The sequence below is a fragment of the Lactuca serriola genome, chromosome 1, assembly GCF_051521515.1.
Source record: "Lactuca serriola cultivar US96UC23 chromosome 1, Lser_US96UC23_V15, whole genome shotgun sequence".
NCBI lineage: Eukaryota > Viridiplantae > Streptophyta > Magnoliopsida > Asterales > Asteraceae > Lactuca > Lactuca serriola.
In genome coordinates, this window is record NC_136408.1 from 197,929,054 (window position 1) to 197,948,381 (window position 19,328).

Genomic DNA, 19,328 nt, shown 5'->3' on the forward strand with positions numbered 1-19,328 from the left:
TGTTACTCGAAAGAGACTTGATTTGTAAACTTCAAACAATTCTCATCCTCAAGGAACTGTCACTTGAAGACCATAAACCCTAAATTTAAGATACTTGTCGTCCAAAAACATTCAGGAGCACACAAAGATTCAGAAACATAAGGACAAAAGGAAAAGGTTCTTACCATTTAGATATGGAGGAGGGATTCGGTGCTGTCAATGGCCCGTTTGATTCCTCATCTTCCTCGTCAAAATCTTAGGAGTAGCACTAGTAGTAGCACCTCTGTAATTTTTTTTTATATTTCTCGCATGATTTTGAGGGGTAGCCCGTGCTACCCCTGGCTACTAGGTAACTCCGCCATCCGTAGTGTGGTTTGGGGAGGAGAAGTTCAGCATTGTTTTGAAGTGATCGTGTCACAGGAGTTCTAAGAGACTAAGACACTACACAACACAGAAGGTAGACTAGTAGGTGTTACTGGCATGCTTGAGATGAAGAAAACTAAAAACCAGACTTCAATCGTTGAAGCATGGCACAGGTGGTTGTGGTAGGGGTTTGCGGTGCTTTGCCAAATGGTTTCGCAAGTAATGTGAACTTCAATAGACAATTAACATGATTTCTTTTATTTTATTAAAAAAACATAAAAATACAATTAAATGGGCCGGGAAATAATTTTAAAAGTATATTATGATAAATATTTTTCGTAACTGCTGCCTTTTCGTAAAAAAAACTGCGCTGTTTTATGCCCTTCGCCTTAATAGAAAGAAACGAGAAGGCCATTCATCTTCAGCTGCGCTACCTTCGACATAAATTGAGCACTGCACCTGCACTTCCTTCCACCGGTGACACCTCATCTGCAACTGCCGGCGGCGACCTCCACAGCTGCGCAGGTACGTTTTCTTCTTTTTTTTTTTCTCTGAAAGCAGTTGAGACTTGAGAAGGCTTTGTAGGTGCTATGTATGAAATCAAATGATTGTGTATGAAATCCGAATTTATGATTATGAAATCAGACCATGCCAATGAAATTCGATTTTTTTTTCTTTTTTCTGAAATCAGTTGACAAGATTACATGTGTATGACTTTATGATTATTATTGTTTTAAATCCATTAAAGACCCTTTTTTTTTCCTTTGTTTCATTCAATCTTATTCTCCCATCCGTAATTTCACGTAATTATTCTGCTGTTTGGATGCTATATTTATATAAACAGTGTACAACACAAAATATGAAAATAGATACAAAAGAGATAGAGATGACAAAAGAGACGTTGATGTGCCTTAAGTGAAACCATAACTTTCTATGATTTTTTTTTGTTTGAAAAGTGTGAACCTCCTTTTTACAAGACAAAAGGAAAAAGGTTTCAGTATTATGTAAGATGTATGATTGTATGGTGTATGATGCTCTCCATAGCTATTTCATAATTGGTGGTGAAGTATAAACCCCTATAAGTTGGTGTCATCAATTTGTTAAAGAAAAGGTTGGAAGGGATCAAGTTTAGCTTAAGGGCAAGTGTATATATATGTATGCAAATCTGATGTAAAATGTTGTTGGGTTATATCAATAAAGTTCTTTGTTTGTGAACACACCCACCCTCTCAGTTGCTTCCCTTTCTTTTATCTTTTCTGCACTTTTGTGTTAATCTCTATTTGAACCCAACAAGGTTTGCTATTTGATGCTGATAGAATGCTATGTACTTGGATTGATGAATGTGATCTACATTAATATAACATTCATGTTTGTTTCTATGTGTGTATCGTGTGTATGTGTATACTTGGATTGCTGGATGTGCTCTATAGTATTGCTAATATTCATGTTTATTGTAAAGGTTATAGTATTCATCAGTGATGACTCAACCTGTAACTATGTTGTCAAAAAATTTTTGGATGATAAAGAAATATTGTATGTAAATATTATAAATTAAATGGTAAATCATAAATGAGTTATAATAAAAAAAATGTTGTTTGAGGGTAATATAGTCATTTTATAAAGTATGCAAAATCAAACAAGTTTCAGTCAGAATTTCTAACCCAGTCAGCTTTTACCCAGTTAGTAAATATCAGACAACTAACAATGGTAGAATATTTCATATTAACTTTCTTTATATGCCATAACTTTGAACAGAATTAAACTTGTTTATATATTTGCTTTTATTTCACAATTTTGGTTTTGGCCCCCAGTTAAAACATTATAGAATTCATCTTTCGGATATTCTTGCAGATCTTGGAACTAAATACGTCATCAAAGTGTCAATTCAATCACCAAAAACTTGCATGAAGCTCAACAAAATGATCACATCAAACCCAATATCTTTCTTCATCCTATTGGTAATTAATTTTCTCTCACAACTCAATAAAACAGCCTTGAAGATTTCAACTTGGTTATTGTTAACTCACCATTGTCCTAATGAATCTGTAGGTAATAATAAGCCTACTGCTTCCTACCTTAATTATCCCAATTTGGATATTAAAGGTCAAAGCAATTGAAAAAGAAGTCGATTTGATGACCAATAAATCTCATGAAGAAACATGGTCTGTCATACAACATGCAGCAACCACATTGTTTTCAATGAAATCATCAGCAACCAAGTTAGCTAAACTTGCAACCGTTTCTCTGGGTAAAAGTAAAACAGACCTGATCTTATTCTCTCACATAGAATCTGAAATGTCTCCATTGCTATTTCAAGCATTATTAACGATCCCACACGTGTCACAAGTTTCATATATCAGACAAGATGGCTTGCTCTTTGCATTATACTCAAACAACCAACAACATATATTTGCTATTTATTCCAACACTTCGTTTTCTAGAAACGGTTATTCGTGGTACACTCAGCCTGTTGATTCGGATACAGGGAAGTTGTATGGAGATGCAGTTGTGTTTCCATCTCAAGTTTTGGTTAATGAAACGTGGTTACAACAAGCTTTGAATTCTACAAATGGATGTGCTACAGCTTCATTAGGGAAGTCATTGAATGATGTAAATGATTTGCTTGTCTTGAATACAGCTGGTGTGGATAAAAATGGAGTCATCTCACTTGGCTTTCACATCAAATCGTTAATGAATGGCATTAAACCTTCTCGTGGAGTTTTGTACTTGGCTACAAAAGATGGTAATTATATCGTTCTACATGAACCGAATGAGAATAAGACAATATCTTTTCAGTTATGGAAGGGGAATTATGGTCCGGAATCACATGTTTTAACAATTTCAGGAACAAAATATATCTTGTACTACTCTTCCTCCCTTGACATCATCGGAATGGAACCGGTATAAAAAAATGCTCCTCAACATTAATTTTTTTATATGCATGTATTTTCTTGACATGAATTATGAAATTGTTCAGGTATATGTATTGGCATTACCATATGATGGTGGAGCAGAAAGCATGATGCATAAGAATATATTACTAGTAATTGTTTTGTTGCTTCTATTTGTTACGGTTTCTATCTCCATCTTCAGTTTCGTGGTGTTAACAGTGAGAGCATCAAGAAAAGAGATGTGCCTAAGAGCTGCTCTTATAAAACAGAAGGGAGCAACACAAGAAGCAGAAAGAAAGAGCATGAATCAGAGTATTGCATTTGTTACTGCCAGCCATGATATCCGTGCTTCATTAGCAGGCATTGCTGGATTGTTAGAGATGTCCATCAACGCAGTCGATCAACAATCAGAATTAGCTAAAAACTTGAAACTTGTGCAGGTTTGTTCAGGCGATCTTTATGGTAAGCTCTTAACCGTTTCATAAGAATGTATGTTATGTGGATTAAGCAATCATACAAACTTATCAGGTATACTCAACTCTATTCTTGATACAAGTAAAATAGAAGCTGGGAAGATAGAGCTAGAAGAAAAAGAGTTTGACTTGACAAAAGTAGTTGAGAGTGTGGTTGAGTTGTTCTATCCCGTTGGTCTGAAAAAAGGAGTGGATGTGATTTTGGATCTCCAAGATGCTTCATTGACCAAATATTCTCATGTCAAAGGGGATGAAGGCAGGCTTAAACAGATATTATCCAACTTACTCAGCAATGCTATCAAATTTACCTCAGAGGGTAATGTTTTTGTTCGCGCTTGGGCCAGGAAGTGTGGATTACAACATACACATGATGAAGAATCTACAGGAGGAGGATGCTGCTTATTTTTCAGAACCGAAGCGCTTATAGATGAAGTCCATGACCATGATGATCCTAATACCATGGAATTCGTATTTGAAGTAAACGATACTGGAAAGGGTATTCCCAAAGAGAAAAAAGCGTCTATCTTTGAGAACTATGTTCAGGTCAAAGAAACAGGTCCTGAAATTGAAGGCACTGGCTTAGGCCTTGGAATCGTCCAGTCTCTGGTAACATTAACATTTAACATTCTCATTCTCATTCTCAAGTAAATAAAAAGATCTGATATTGAACAATTAATTGCAGGTACGATTGATGGGCGGAGAGATACGCATAGTTGACAAGGAAGTGGGCGAAAAGGGCACATGCTTCAGGTTCAATGTTTTGTTTAAGGTTTGTGTATCTGATCTCAGTGAAGACGACAAGACTGTGAAAAGCTCTCCTTCTTCTTCTATAGTTGTTCTCTTCATTAGCGGTGATGAAAGGAGAAAGATGGCACAAAAATTTATAGTAGGGCGAGGAATTAAAGTTTTAGCAGTGAAAAACATAGGACAACTATCAGAAAGTCTCTGCGAGTTTAGACGACAAGAGGAACAAAACAGATCATCATCTGATTTAAGTTTAAGTTTCGGGTACCTCAACTGGCCCACACCAACACCAACATCAAATGGAGTTAGAGTTCCTTTAAGCGCACTGGATGGGACTGATGTGTCGCCGATCCCAAAAAGGAATAATAATAATAATCAAACAGGTCTTCGTGTACCAAATTTCATATTGCTTGTGATCGATACAACATGGGTTGACTTCAATGAGCTATGCAAAGCAGTTGCTGAATTTAGAAAAGACTCCAAGAATGTATGTTCTAGAATCGTCTGGTTAGGTTCTAAGTGCATTCAACTCCAAGGCCTCGACCAGAAGAAGCTTCCCCTGTCTGACATCATCATACCCATGCCGCTCCATGGCTCACGTCTACACTCGTTGATACATCTTCTTCCAGAATTTGGGGGCAACTTCCCCGCCACACCACCACCACATGCAAACCATCATCAAATCATAAAACAAGAAGAAATTCAAAGTAGTAGCCCTTTGAGAGGGAAAAAAGTGTTGGTGGCAGAAGATGATTCTCTGCAGCAGATGATAGCCAAAAAGATCCTTTCGAAGCTTGGAGTCAGTTTTGAGATGTGTAGAAACGGCAAAGAAGCTTTCACCATGGTCTGCAAAGGGCTAAGTCATCAAACAAATCTCAGAGCTTCACATATTCTGCCGTATGAATATATCTTTATGGATTGTCAGGTAGGCAATTTTAATTTCCACCTTTTTTTTTTCTAAAAATATTTGGATCTGTTGCTTATGATATCAAATGAATATATATAACTTGTAGATGCCGGAGATGGATGGTTGTGAAGCAACAAGACTGATACGAGTTAAGGAGAAAGAATATGGTGTGCACATCCCAATCATTGGATTAACAGCACATGCAGAGGGCCAAGAACTAAACAAGTTTATTGAAGCCGGAATTGACATTAATATATCCAAACCAATAACCGAGCAGAAGATATTAAATGTGATTCAAGACCTCCACAGAAGAAAATGATTTGAGTATTTAATTGTTGGACTTGGAATAACCCAACCCAAATACAATCTCAGTTTGGGTTTAAGTTTTAACACGGAAAAGAAAGAATACTCGACATATTGATTTATCCCCTACAAAGTAAAAACTATGACCCACTTACAAAAGATCCTCTATTGTGCATTGCAGTTTGGAAAAAAAAACTCTCAAGATTGTTTTGTTCTTATTAATTGGTGAACCAAACAAAACTTGTCCTGCAAAATGGGGATTCACAAGTAATCGGTTAGTATACCATACCATTTACAGTTAATTCTTGATGCTTGTAGGTAGGTAATTGGTAGTATATATATGAGACAAACACTGGTTACTACATTTGTCTAACCATATATTGTAGAAAAATATAGGGAATGAAAGGATTTTGGTTTCATCTCATCTATCTACCAAAAATATGTTGAGTTTTATTCCACCTATGCTAATTAACTCCGTTTCTGGACTGAATGTGCCCATACAAAGTAGCATTATTTGCAAGAAAAATTCAATTTAAGATATTACAATAAAAGTCGATATATTATTAATTATTAAATTAAAACAAAATACAATAATTAAATGGCAATCAGTCATGTTTTGCAGCTTCTTCTATTCTTACTTTTTGCCTTCTACATGATATGGAAAAAAAGAAAATATACAAATTTGTTATATTGTTATTGGTAGTATTTGGGTTGGAACAAACCAAATACTCCTCTCCTCTCCTCTGGGTTTGTTTTGAAGAAAAGAAAAGATGCTTGAAAGATTCATCATCCCCTAAAAATGGATGTGTAGCTACTATATTTATGACCTATATATATATATATATATATATATATATATATATATATATATGTATCTGTTTTCTCCTCCATGTTACAAAAGATCCTCTCTTGTGTTGTACAGCTTTGACAATTTTCTTTCAAACCAGTCTGAAAGGCGTGCCAGCTTTGCGGACATTTCTGCGTTGTTTGAAAAATAGGCAGGCACGTTTGATAGCATCACTGTGATGTCATGCTTCATGGCTTCAAAACTTCTATAGTGATAGTTGATTATCCTGAGCTCAATCATCTCCAGAGTCAATGGAACCAGAAACCTAAAATCAAAATATCAATAAAATGTATGGCAGATGAAAATGCATGTTCGGATTTGAGGAGCATAAGCTTTACCTATTTATGAAGTCTATTTTCTGTGAAATCTGTTTCCCTTATATATATATATATATATATATATATATATATATATATATATATATATATATATATATATATATATATATATATATATATATATATATATATATATATATATATATATATATATATATATATATATATGTATGTATATATATATATATGTATATATATATATATATATATATATGTATATATATATATATATATATATATATATATATATATATATATATATATATATATATATATATGTATATATATATATATATATATATATGTATGTATATATATATATATGTATATATATATATATATATATATGTATATATATATATATATATATGTATGTATATATATATATATATACATACATATATATATATATACATATATATATATATATATATATATCACTACAACAAATGGGACCTGTAGGGACGACATTTGTCGTCTCTATAGGTTCCAAAAGTCGTCCCTATAGGTGTCTGGGGCGATATGTCGTCCCTATAGCTCTCGTCTCCATAGCCCCGTCGCAATAGATCTGTATTGTCGTCGCTAATAAACTCGTCGCAATTGGTAGCCTTTGGTGATGATATGTCGTCCTATACTGACTCGTCGCTATAAGTTATTGGTCTCCATTGATAAAGCTATAGAGACGACAAGTCGTCTCTATAGATTAATCTATTAAAGCGGCTTGTCGTTTCCACAATTACAGCTATAGAGACGACAGATCGTCTCCATAGATGCAGCGATAGACACAAAAAGTCGTCTCCATAGATGGATACGTAGTGGGCAGCCTCCACCCTATAGCAGCGGTGTAACGTCGTGATTGATGCATCTGTCTAGAGACAACGTGTCGTCTCTATAGATGCATCTGTAGAGGTCGTCTCTATAGATACCCCTATAAAAACAAACGAACCGTCCCTATAGGTATGCCCATATAGCTCCTTTTAATCATTATAATTTTCCAAATTGTTAAAACAGAAGAAAATTTACAAAATAGCTAAATCGGTAAATTTAATTGCAAAACATTAAAATACAATACATTCTCAAAACATTAAAATACAATACAATCGCAAAACATTAAAATATAAAACAATCTCAAAACATTTAAAGTCTTACATTTACCATAACATTCATTTGAAATGTATAAAAGTTTCATTGAATTACACATACTACCTAATTTAATCGGATTCACTAGAAGTTTGCCAATCATTATTTTGATCATCATCACTTTGATCATCCACACTTTGACCATCATCATTACATATCACTTGTCTATTCGGAAGTTGTACCTGTGAGAGATCAATATTGAACTGAACCGGAGGTGGAGGTTGGTTGTTTGGATTTTGAGACGTGAACATTTGTTGCATTTGTTGATTAAACTGCTGACTCAATTGCTGAGTCAATTGTTGAGTTAACTGAAGAGCAAATGCATTGAGGTCTACATTATTTGTTGAAGGAGCCGGGATATTATAAGGTGCTACATTTTTCACTTTTCGACCAACACCCCGTGTATGACCCCTCCTTTCTCCAAGTACACGAGCCAAGCATTCTAGCTATTTGACTTTTGATTCATTACCACCAACCTTGTCCAACATTTTCTTATACTCATTTTCAATTTTAACCTACAACAAAAAAACAATAAACATACATTAGTTTTTTTTTTTAACTAAAAATTGGCAGCATAACGACTATAAAGAAGACAACCAACCTGTCCAACTATAAGTAATAAGAACAATAAGTCTAAACTTTTCACTTACCCAATCTTGTTGTGCCCGCATGTTGCACCATCCACGACCTTCTTTATAGTGACTCTTCTTCCAACCCTCAATATAATTCACCTTTCCTGTTGCTTTTCTCTATATAGAGTTAGAAAAAAAAACTATTATTATGATTTCATATATCTGTTAATAAATCCTTAAATAATACTAAAAAAACTTACTTCCTTAAACCGCTTTTGGGAATAGGGTTCACCCCCATGTGAACTTGGATAAAGTTGTTTTCCTCTGTTCTCACTATTTTGTACAGACTTTCCCTTCCATTTTTCATTTGTGTAAAGCTTGTCGATAACTTTACCCCACTCTTTTTCAGACTGTGCCCGTGGGGGATTTCTCTTTACGAAGTCTACATCCTTATAGCCTCCCACTGTATCAAAATGTTCCTTCAACTTCCCTTTCCGACGCCTGTAACACGATGCACAATCACTGTCGATTCCTTGAATCATTTGATTCCAGAAAGGTGCGTCTCGAAAAGCTTCAATATCAAAATAGTTCTACAAAAGAAAGGATTATTACACATCTAAAAATTATAAGATTTAAATAAAAATAAAACATTATATTGTATACTTACATACACTTTGAGATAAACTTTGTTTTTGAATTTTTTAGGGACATCTTTCCAACTTGGATAGTGAAAAGGGACAAATTCTGCAACACTATTTGAGACACACTGTATGTAAACTTGGTAATTGTCTCCACAAAACTTAAATTGTTTTCCCGTAAGTTCAATTTCAAGTGGTAGTGGCCCTTTGTTATCATCAAACCTTCGATACAAATTTATGTTTCGTTCGTTCATACGAGTTTTCTTTGGCTTTGCTACATTGACACATGTAATTGAAAAGTTACTATGTTAAAAATATATTCAATATTAAGACATATTTTATCATAAGAAGTTACTTACATGACTCACAGGATGTCGGGATCTTCTGTGGACGTCGGGGAGGTTCATTCCCACCATCTCCACCATGTCTCCGTGCAACATGTGTCGACATTTCTTTGATTGAAATAAATAATAAAAATAAATTAAACAAATATTATAAGGACCAATTAAAACATTGTAAAAACTATCCATTAAAGATACAAAAACAGTACAATACATTCAATCATAATCATCACTAGAATAATATGTGTCTACAAGATCATCATCGTTTTCATCATTATCATCAATAATTTCGTCTTCTGAAGGGTATGTATCACTGTCTTCCTCATCATCATCAATGAAACCTTCATCTTCCACAATAGGAGCATCACTTGATTCACCAACTTCATGTAAAGTTGCCTGCATGGGCAAACAGCCTAAGTCGGCGACCAAGTTAGAATGAAATGATTGATCATCCACAACAGGGGCAATACATCTCTCAACAACCACATTTGATTCACCATCATTACCTACGTCGACAACCAAGTTATAATCAGATGATTGAGTGTCGTGTAAAACATCTACATCATTAACAAGACTGAGACTTGGATGGTCCCAATGTTTTCGATGGTGAACGTATTCCATAACTCTCCAATTATTGCCATTTCGAGAAGGATCTTGAAGATAAAACACTTGTTTCGCTTGTGTGGCTAAAATGTATTGGTCACCATCGTACCATGCATTACCGATATACCATTCACGACTAATGTCAATAGCAACGATACCATTTTTCTCAACAGATCGTCTTTTCCCCGATGTATTAAACCATTTGCAACGAAATAAAACAACCGAGTAACCACTTAAATAGTTCAACTGGATAATCTCCGCCAATTGACCATAAAAAGGTGTACCATCTTCTCCAAGTGTAAAAACACCACTGTTCTGAGTAGTACGTCGAAGCTCACGATCACATACTACAAATCTAACACCATGGACTATGCAAGCAGTGTAAGAAAACACGTTCAACGGACCATGTGCCAATGCCTTTAATTCATTGGTACATTCAGGGGACGAATTTCTTTCTAGCCGATAAACCTGGAAAGATATAAGATTAATAACTTCTAATAATATTATACTTTAGATTTATATATAATATATGTATAAAATATATCTACCTTATCATTGAACCATGAAGAAAATTTCTCTTTTACATCTCTTCCCGGCTTTTTAGATGTAAATTCGTTGTATGTATGAGAAAGGGTTCAAATTAATTTATCACAATACCTAAAAAGAAAATATAAAAAATAAAAATACTTACGATATATAGCATTTAACTTCATCCCAGTTGTATAGTACAAACCAATGCAACGCTTTCGAGGCCTCTTTAGAAAGAGAAATGATTTTCTTTTTCGACATCGGACGACATTGTAATGAAAACACAGAAAACCGACTCTTCGTAGGCAAACCAGCTCGAACCCCTATTGGTAGCAGTCGTTGCATGAGGATGTGATAATCATGAGACTTTAACCCAATTATATTTGAATCATTAGGAAGCACCTTGTTCTTAAAGTTTGATCCAAAACTGTCGGGTAGTTTGACTCCTTTAATGAACTGACAGAAATGTTCTCGATTAATTGGTTTGAAAGAGTAATCTGGATGTGGTTGCGTGATCTTGTTGTTATTCTTTTGTAGCCATAAATTGTCTCGAATACCCCAATTTTCCAAATCTTCTCTTGCTTTTTGTTTGTCTTTTGAGTTTTCATTCTTCAACAAAGTACCCACAAAACTCTTAGACACATTTGTCTGCACGTGCATAACATCCAGATTGTGTTTTAGTTCTAAAGAAGACCAATAACTAAGATCAAAGAAGATACTCCGTTTGGTCCAATTTAACTCTGAATCTATACGCTTTCTTTTCACACCCCCACCATAGCAAGGATGTTTCCCTGGAATACGATCCGGGAGATAGTCTAGTTGCTTTAATATTGCTGCATTACTAAATCGTCGGGGAGGCTTTCTCGACTCTTTTTTTGCCATTAAACAACAAACTCTCCCTCCATTTGTGTTTGCTATGCAAGAATCTTCTATGACTAACATAAGCTATCTTGTTGGTTATACGGCATGAAGGTGTGTCTTTATTGCAGGTAGAACAAGCTTTATAACCTTGACCACTCCATCTAGACAAACTGCTACGAGCAGGATAATCGTTGATAGTCCATAATAGTGCTGCATGCATCATAAATATAGTGTTGGTTGCTGCATCTCTCATTTGCACTCCTTCGTCCCATAACATTTTCAACTCGTCTACTAAAGGCCTCAAGAAAACATCAATGTCCTTCTCAGGTGATTTAGGGCCAAGAATTAGCAAAGTCAAACATGAAAGAAGACTCTTTCATACATAACCATGTTGGGGTATTGTACGTTATCAATATTATCGGCCACATACTATACGATTGATTCATGTTGCCAAATGGATTAAAGCCATCAGCAGCCAAACCCAAGCGAACGTTCCTAGGTTCATTGGCGAACTCAGGATAACGCTTATCAAATTCTTGCCATGCCTTCCCATCAACTGGATGATACATCTTACCATCATTTGACCGCCCTGTATGATGCCAAATCATGTCTTTTGCCGTGAATCTAGAACCATATCTTCGACGAAGCCTGGGAGTCAAAGGAAAATAACGCAACACTTTTTGTGCCACTTTCTTCCCCTTTGTGTTTTTGTCAACCCATCTGCTCTCGTTACAAATAGGACAGTTCTGCATCGACTCATTCTCCTTCCAAAACAAAGCACAATCATTAACACAAGCATGTATAGATTGATATCCTAACCCAATTTTTTTCAGCTTCTTCTTAGCTTCATAGTGTGAAGCTGGAATCGTATTTTTTTTTTTGGAATGTAACTCTTAAAAACTCTAAAAGTTGGTCCATTGAACTGTCTGTCCATTTATTGATGGCTTTCATGTGCATAAGTTTTGCTACAAAGTTTAAGGAAGACATCCAGCTACAACCAGGGTATAACTCTGTATTGGCCTCTTTAAACAATGCATCAAATTATGGGTCTAAACCAATTCCTTCTCCATCAATATTTCATTCATGTGTATTTTCCTCTTCCATAACATCATCTATTGCATCAAACATTTCATTTGTTGTTGTAGTATGGTTTTTAGGAAACCAAATGTTGTCTAAATCCGAAGAAAGATATTCCTCCCCGTGATGAATCCATATACGATATGATTGAAGAAATCCACGGTCATGTATGTGGGCATAAACTGTAGTCACAATTTGTCGATACATATTCACACAATCTCTACACGGGCAACATGTTTTTCCTTCACCATCGACATGGTTCTTTGCAATCTCTATAAAGTTTCTAAGACCTTTTAGGAATTCTGGAGAGCTTCGATTTGGCAGTGTAATCCAACTCTTATCAAATGTCATAACTGTTTGATTATCAAGAATTAGATTGTATGTATAGTAAATATAAAACTAATTTGTTTTTATTTATGATTTATTTTTCATATTCTTCATATTATATCATCTTACTTGTATTGCTTTATTTTTTTATAGCATTCTACTTCTACTTGTATTGCTTTATTTTTTTATAGCATTCTACTTCTACTTGTATTGCTTTATTTTTTATAGCATTCTACTTCTATTATACCTAAACAACTTGAATGTTTATACTTAGTTGTCTATATCTGATCTAATTCAACATACTTTGTGTGCTTAATTTGTGTTAAGTTATATATCATACTTTGATAAAACTAGCAATTATAGCAAGAAATAGCATTGTACTTTGATAAATTATTGTAAATGAAGACCAGTATTATTACTGTATCACTTATACTTCTTCTCAAACAGTAAGGGATTATATTATCATCACATACCTAATATTGTCCGTGAATTTGACTTTGACTTTGAATTTGACTAGTCCTTAGTAAGCTGTCCAACTCAGCTCAACAACTTCTCTTTCCTAGATGTCAACAACATGATATGTTAAGTATCATGATTTATAAAGATTAGAGACCTAGTGTGTTAAGTATCTTGTCTGATTAAGAAGTATCAATTCCAACAATATATAAAGCATCATTTAGACATTTACAAGAACATCCAAACACCATAAGGATATTTCATATGCATAATGATGTATATGATAAAGCACAAAAAGAGTAGAGAAGAACAAAAGCAAGAAGAAAACTACCCAATATTTCCAAACGCTGCAACTAGAGTTGTTGTTGTACCTGTTCAGACTACCCTAATTGTTGCTTCCCCTGCCCAATATTCACCAAACACACTGATTAATGCTTATTGTATTTAAAAAAAAAGACAAAGATATAATGTTTTGGTAGAAATACAAATACAATGAATATTAAATTGCAATAATCAACTTCACTCAGGGACCAAAAGTATATAAAAACAAATGACCATGTGCTTAAAAACCCACTACAAGATAAGAATGATATATGTAATTTAATCAAATCACTACGAAATGTGTGCTACATGTGCTCAATATGAGCATAACCCTAGAAAGAAGCAACAATTAATGTACTATAATTATGTACATCGTTTACAAATTATTAACATGTCAAGATATCTTTTGACTGTTTGAGTGATTGTATAGTAACATGTAAAATTATACATGATATAAAAATATTTACCATTTTTTATTGGCTCCTTTTCTACTAATTAACCTATATTTTCTATCATACTTTCTTGGATACAGAAAATTAATTTAATGTTATTATATATATATATATATATATATATATATATATATATATATATATATATATAAACGTTTTTATTGTGTCTAGATAATTGTGTTACACTAAACAAAACATAACTTAAGCCTCTCACATATGTTGGCATTTATGTAACACATTTCCCTATAAACTTGGTAGCTAATTATTATACTTATTTATATAAATTTAACATGTCTTGTTTAGCTAGATCCAAAGCTAAAAAGTCAGACAATTGAAAGCTAAACCATGTGCATATAAATGATCAATACACGATAAGGATCATAAACTATTAACATTCAATTAGCATTGGTGAAAGAGCTATTAATCAAACACCTGTTGACTACTAATATCGAGAAAACATGTAAAAATCTTTAAAAAGAAGAAAGAGTAAAAAGAAAACAATGCATAATCTTTTTTTCATCTTTTGTATATTTAAAAAAAATATTTGTGTTATTTTGAACATTTTATATTATTAGATTTGATTAATGTTAGACTTCATGTGGTACCTTTTGATCATAATGTGTAAGGGTATTGACTTTTATGATTTTAGATAACTTTAAACAGTAAAAAGCTAAAAAAAAGAACTTCATGAAAACCAAAACCTCAACCCAGTGATGTGCTGGTGTTGGTGTTTGTATGATCTCCATATAGGATGGGACACTGTGTGATAAATTTGAAGCAACTATATGTGATAAATTACAAGTTCACAAGAAAGTATCACAAGAAAGGAATAAAATTATGTGAAATTACAAGTTCCAAAGAGGTTTTTGCATAAATCCCAGTAAAAAAACAATTCACTACATGACCAAAATGGCCTTGTGATTTGTGAATTGTGAATTACTTTGAAAATGATACGTAATAAATATTACTAACATTTAAGATGATGAATTGATAACTTTAAAAAATAAAAAGGTCAATATAAATTCTTCGAATCTGCAGTGGATAAGGAAAGTTTTTTTATTTTTAAAGGAAATGAGACTTTTAAGTTATTGATAACTTAGTGACTGAAGAGAATGAAGATTATTAGAATGTTTTTTTCCTGAATGCAGGTTTCTAGGTCTCTTGCTGCATGTGAGGGTGCTCACCTTGTTGTAGATGCCTCACAGGTATGTATTTCTCATCTTCCACATTTGAACTTAAAAAAAAACTAAATTACTTTTGTTTTAATGTAAAGAAATATATATATATATATATATATATATATATATATATATATATATATATATATATATATTTAATTATATTATGTGCTTAATCTTATATTATAGGGAGTGGAAGCTCAGACATTGGCTTATGTTTATTTGGCATTGGAAAACAACCTTGAAGCATTCCTGTAAGTTGATAGTAAATAATAAGAATACAAAATTAAATAAAAATGTTATAAAAATAAAAAACACTATTAAATTATTTGACTTTTTTTTTTCAGGATTTGAATAAAATAGATCTTCCAGGTGCTGAACCAAGCCGTGTTGTTCAGGAGATTGAAGAGGTTAGTTAAGTTGATGTGATTTTGGTCGAGGGTATTTTCATCATTTTCTATTTTTTATCAAGGGTACTGTGGTCTTTTTATCTCAAAAAGTTTCAGGGAGTTAGTAGGAAGTGACTTCCTGAACACTCAGCTTAGCATATTGACTTCTTAAGAAGCTGATAAATTTAAACCGCACTAAAAGACCATATTGTCAAACCCAAATTTCAAGACTAGATTCTCAATATCATAAATAAAATAACAACAAACCATTGAAAATTAAAGTTTAAAAAAGGAATGAAACAAAGGAGTAGTCCCAAAAACAATAAATCCCTTTTCTTCATCTCCAAAACAAGCTCAAAGAATCAAACCACAAACTTAGACCATCAATTAACAAAGTCAAAGATGGCAATTGGTTGACTTTTTTTTTAATTCCAACCATATTGTACTTGAGGAACTTATAGAACATAGTTGATGTATAAAAGAAAACAGACGTCATCTCTTCCATGAAACCCAAAACTTTTTTATTTCCAAACATGGGGAAAATTAAATTAAAAAAAAAAAACTATAGTTTCAATGAATATCAGGGATGATATAAATCAAGACCCATGAAGGTATATACATGCAAGAGGAAGTTCTACAATCAGCAATTCCATGATTTGAATCTAAAACTAAGACTTTATAAAGGGAATTTGCCCTTTATTACTACTGGATTGGAAAGCACTAGTGCTAGATTGACTGTTACAGCAGTCAAAGATGGAGGTGAGAATTGTTTGTTTGGTAGCATGGAATTGGAATGGAATCGTTGATTCCACTAGAATTGAAAAAAAAATTCTGTTTTACCTGATGGAATGGTATTGATAGGTTCCCAAAGCTGCAACTGGAGTTGTTGTTGTTGTACTGCCCTAATTGCTGCTGCCCTGCCTGATATTCACTACACTAATTAATGGATTTTCTTAAGCAAACATAAGAAAGCAATTGTGATTTCAACGAGATATGAGAATAACAAAGGATTTCAACAATTGAAGTAAAAAACAAAATACCTTTTAATAAGCTGGGGAAATGTAGGAGCAAATCGCGTCTAAGAGAGAAACTAAGAGAGAAATTGTGAAATCAAAGAAAATCACGAGTTACAGATGGAGAAGAAGGAAGAAAAAAACACACAAATATAGAGATGCTCATGAGCTTCAACGAACCTGTACTCTTTAGATTTGCTTGATTGCTAAGCCTTGAATGAACGAGAAATAGAGATGGAGGCGTTAGGGTTAGTGAAGGGGGGGAAGATGGATCCTCACAATCTATTCGATGAGCACCCAAGCTCCGATCCCAGAGAAATCTGAGACCGGAGACCGGAGTCGATCAAACGGAAAAGGACACCGTTACGAATTTCTCAGCTAAATAGATTAAAAATATATATATTTTTGGGCATAGAAAGCTATGGGATGACGTCCCTATATTTACCTCAAAATTAAAAATATGTTATTTTCAATTTTATTATTTATTAGAGCGATATGTCGTCTCTATAGATGTCTAAAGAACACGTCAATCCTTTATTTTTCCCGCTTAACATGTTGAGACAACAAGTCGTCCACGTATCTTAAAAAGTCAACAAAAAATGGTCAACTCTATAGTGACGATATGTTGTCCCTATAGGGAGTCTATAGCGACGACTAATGTCGTCCCTATAGAACTCGTCCCTATGGGTACTTATTCTTGTAGTGTATATATATATATATATATATATATATATATATATATATATATATATATATATATATATATATATATATATAGGGAGTGGTTCAAATGAGAACCAAAAAAGGTTAAGAACTGTAAGAACCTCTAACTTTAGATGTTTATAAAGGGTTTAGGATAACCCTAAACCCTAACCCCTAACCCGTAAACCCTAAACCCTAAACCCTTTATAAACATCTAAAATTAGAGGTTCTTACGGTTCTTAAGTTTTTTTGGTTCTCATTTGAACCTTTATATATATATATATATATATATATATATATATATATATATATATATATATATGTATATATATACTGTTTCCCTTGAATAGTATCCATGGACCACGTTCCGATGATGAATGTTGTATATAGTACTCTTGAAGGCCTTGAAAAACAACAATCAATCAATCATCTGAAATTTATAAATAAATTTAAAAAAATTACATTACCTGTCTCACGTATACAACTTCGTCACCCAGCTGAGGGATGTGCGACACCCCTCTTCTTGACCTGACAATAACAACCAATTAGTTTTTCCATCCGAGGACTTAGGCGGCGTACTCAAAGTGATCAGATTCGGCTTCTCATCATCATCTGCATCTGTTTCACGACAAATTGCTTTAAACTTCAATGATCTTGTTATGCCCTCAGGCTCAGATGAATTATTGGCATTTGAATTAGTTTCCATCATCTACCGACTACCACTGTTATGTTGATTCAACTTAAACATGATTGTGTTTCTCTTTTGAGCTACTTCATTATCATCCGCTTCTGTTTTCATTCCACCAAGCTTTGTCATTGATTTACTTCTTATCCTAGTAGGCCTGCGTCAATCCAACCCATTTGTTGATGTTGATGGATCAGGCTCAGGCTCACTAATTACGATAGGTCTTGAGCTTTCTTCTTTGTCTGTTGGCTTCTTTGAAAGTGAAAACTTGAGCACCAGTTTCTTTCTTGATTCTGGTGCCGGTGCTGGTGGTGGAACTGATTGGCTAATCAATGGTAATGGTAATAGTTTCTCCATAAATGTCTCGCTTTCTGAGGAATCATCTTTTGACACGTCCACGTCATCATCTTCATCATCCTAATTGCTCTGTGATGACAACTTGTTACCATTCCTGGCAGCAGTTCGTTGAGGTCTTGATGGGGTGGTGACTTGCTCTTTTTTCTTTGACTTGTTTTTGTTTTTCTTTGTTCGTTTGCTTCTCCCTTCACTACAAGAAAAATCTTGAATAGCTACGAAAAATTGTTACGAAATCAAAATCCGTAGTTATTGTACTACGGAATAGGCTATAGAATTTGTGGCCGTAACTATTATGCTATGGAAATGGCTACGGAATTGCCTTTCGTAGCTAAATACTAAATTGCTACCGAAAGTAGCTACGGAATCGAAATTTGTAGCTATTTTACTATGAAATATGCTACAGAGTTGTTTGGTGTAGCTAGTTCGCTACGAAAGTTGTTACGGAATTCATATTTGTAGCTAGTTGGCTACATAATTTGCTACAAAATCAAGATACATAGCTAGTTGGCTATGGAATTGCATTTCATAGCTATTTTGCTACGAAAATTTGCTACATAATAAAATTTTGTAGCTAATCTACTATGAAACTTGGTACGGAAACTTAACCGTAGATATTTTTGTATACAACTTGCTTTCAAATTTGAAAAATTGCTACGCAATCAAATTCCTTTGGTATTTGGCTACAGAATATTTCGTAGTATTGTAGCTATGAAATATGTTTTCGTAGCAAAATATAGAATATTTATTAAAAAAAATAAAATTTCAAAGGTAGCAATTTAGTATCTTAAATAAAATCATTTTTTTTACCAAAATAAAAGAATGTACATCCCAAAAAATAGACCT

The 19,328-nt window shown here is 33.6% G+C and overlaps 2 protein-coding genes across 13 annotated transcripts; one reads left to right on the forward strand and one right to left on the reverse strand.

Annotated features, from left to right (window-relative positions):
- The first annotated feature begins 719 nt into the window (after positions 1–719).
- LOC145065141 (histidine kinase CKI1-like) lies at positions 720–5,911 on the forward strand. Its single transcript, XM_079012388.1, has 9 exons — positions 720–867; positions 1,187–1,248; positions 1,299–1,353; positions 2,194–2,300; positions 2,392–3,243; positions 3,320–3,695; positions 3,762–4,312; positions 4,389–5,375; positions 5,464–5,911. The coding sequence occupies exons 1-9, from the start codon at positions 720–722 to the stop codon at positions 5,674–5,676; spliced, it is 3,351 nt and encodes a 1,116-aa protein (XP_078868514.1). The 3' UTR covers positions 5,677–5,911.
- A 2,024-nt stretch (positions 5,912–7,935) lies between these two features.
- LOC145102859 (uncharacterized) lies at positions 7,936–17,137 on the reverse strand. Of its 12 annotated transcripts, none has more exons than XM_079040401.1 (13): positions 16,922–17,133; positions 16,769–16,818; positions 16,569–16,649; positions 13,720–13,789; positions 13,406–13,491; positions 10,873–12,958; positions 10,688–10,796; positions 9,751–10,607; positions 9,555–9,647; positions 9,225–9,469; positions 8,818–9,147; positions 8,636–8,734; positions 7,936–8,500 (listed from the first exon to the last, which is right to left on the reverse strand). In XM_079040401.1, the coding sequence occupies exons 9-13, from the start codon at positions 9,643–9,645 to the stop codon at positions 8,432–8,434; spliced, it is 834 nt and encodes a 277-aa protein (XP_078896527.1). In that variant the 5' UTR covers positions 9,646–9,647; positions 9,751–10,607; positions 10,688–10,796; positions 10,873–12,958; positions 13,406–13,491; positions 13,720–13,789; positions 16,569–16,649; positions 16,769–16,818; positions 16,922–17,133; the 3' UTR covers positions 7,936–8,431. The 12 variants fall into 12 exon arrangements, with proteins under 12 accessions (XP_078896527.1, XP_078896519.1, XP_078896556.1 ...); XM_079040393.1 differs by having other exon boundaries at positions 10,688–10,735; positions 10,831–12,958; XM_079040430.1 differs by lacking the exons at positions 10,688–10,796; positions 10,873–12,958 and having other exon boundaries at positions 13,760–13,789.
- Positions 17,138–19,328: the final 2,191 nt, after the last annotated feature.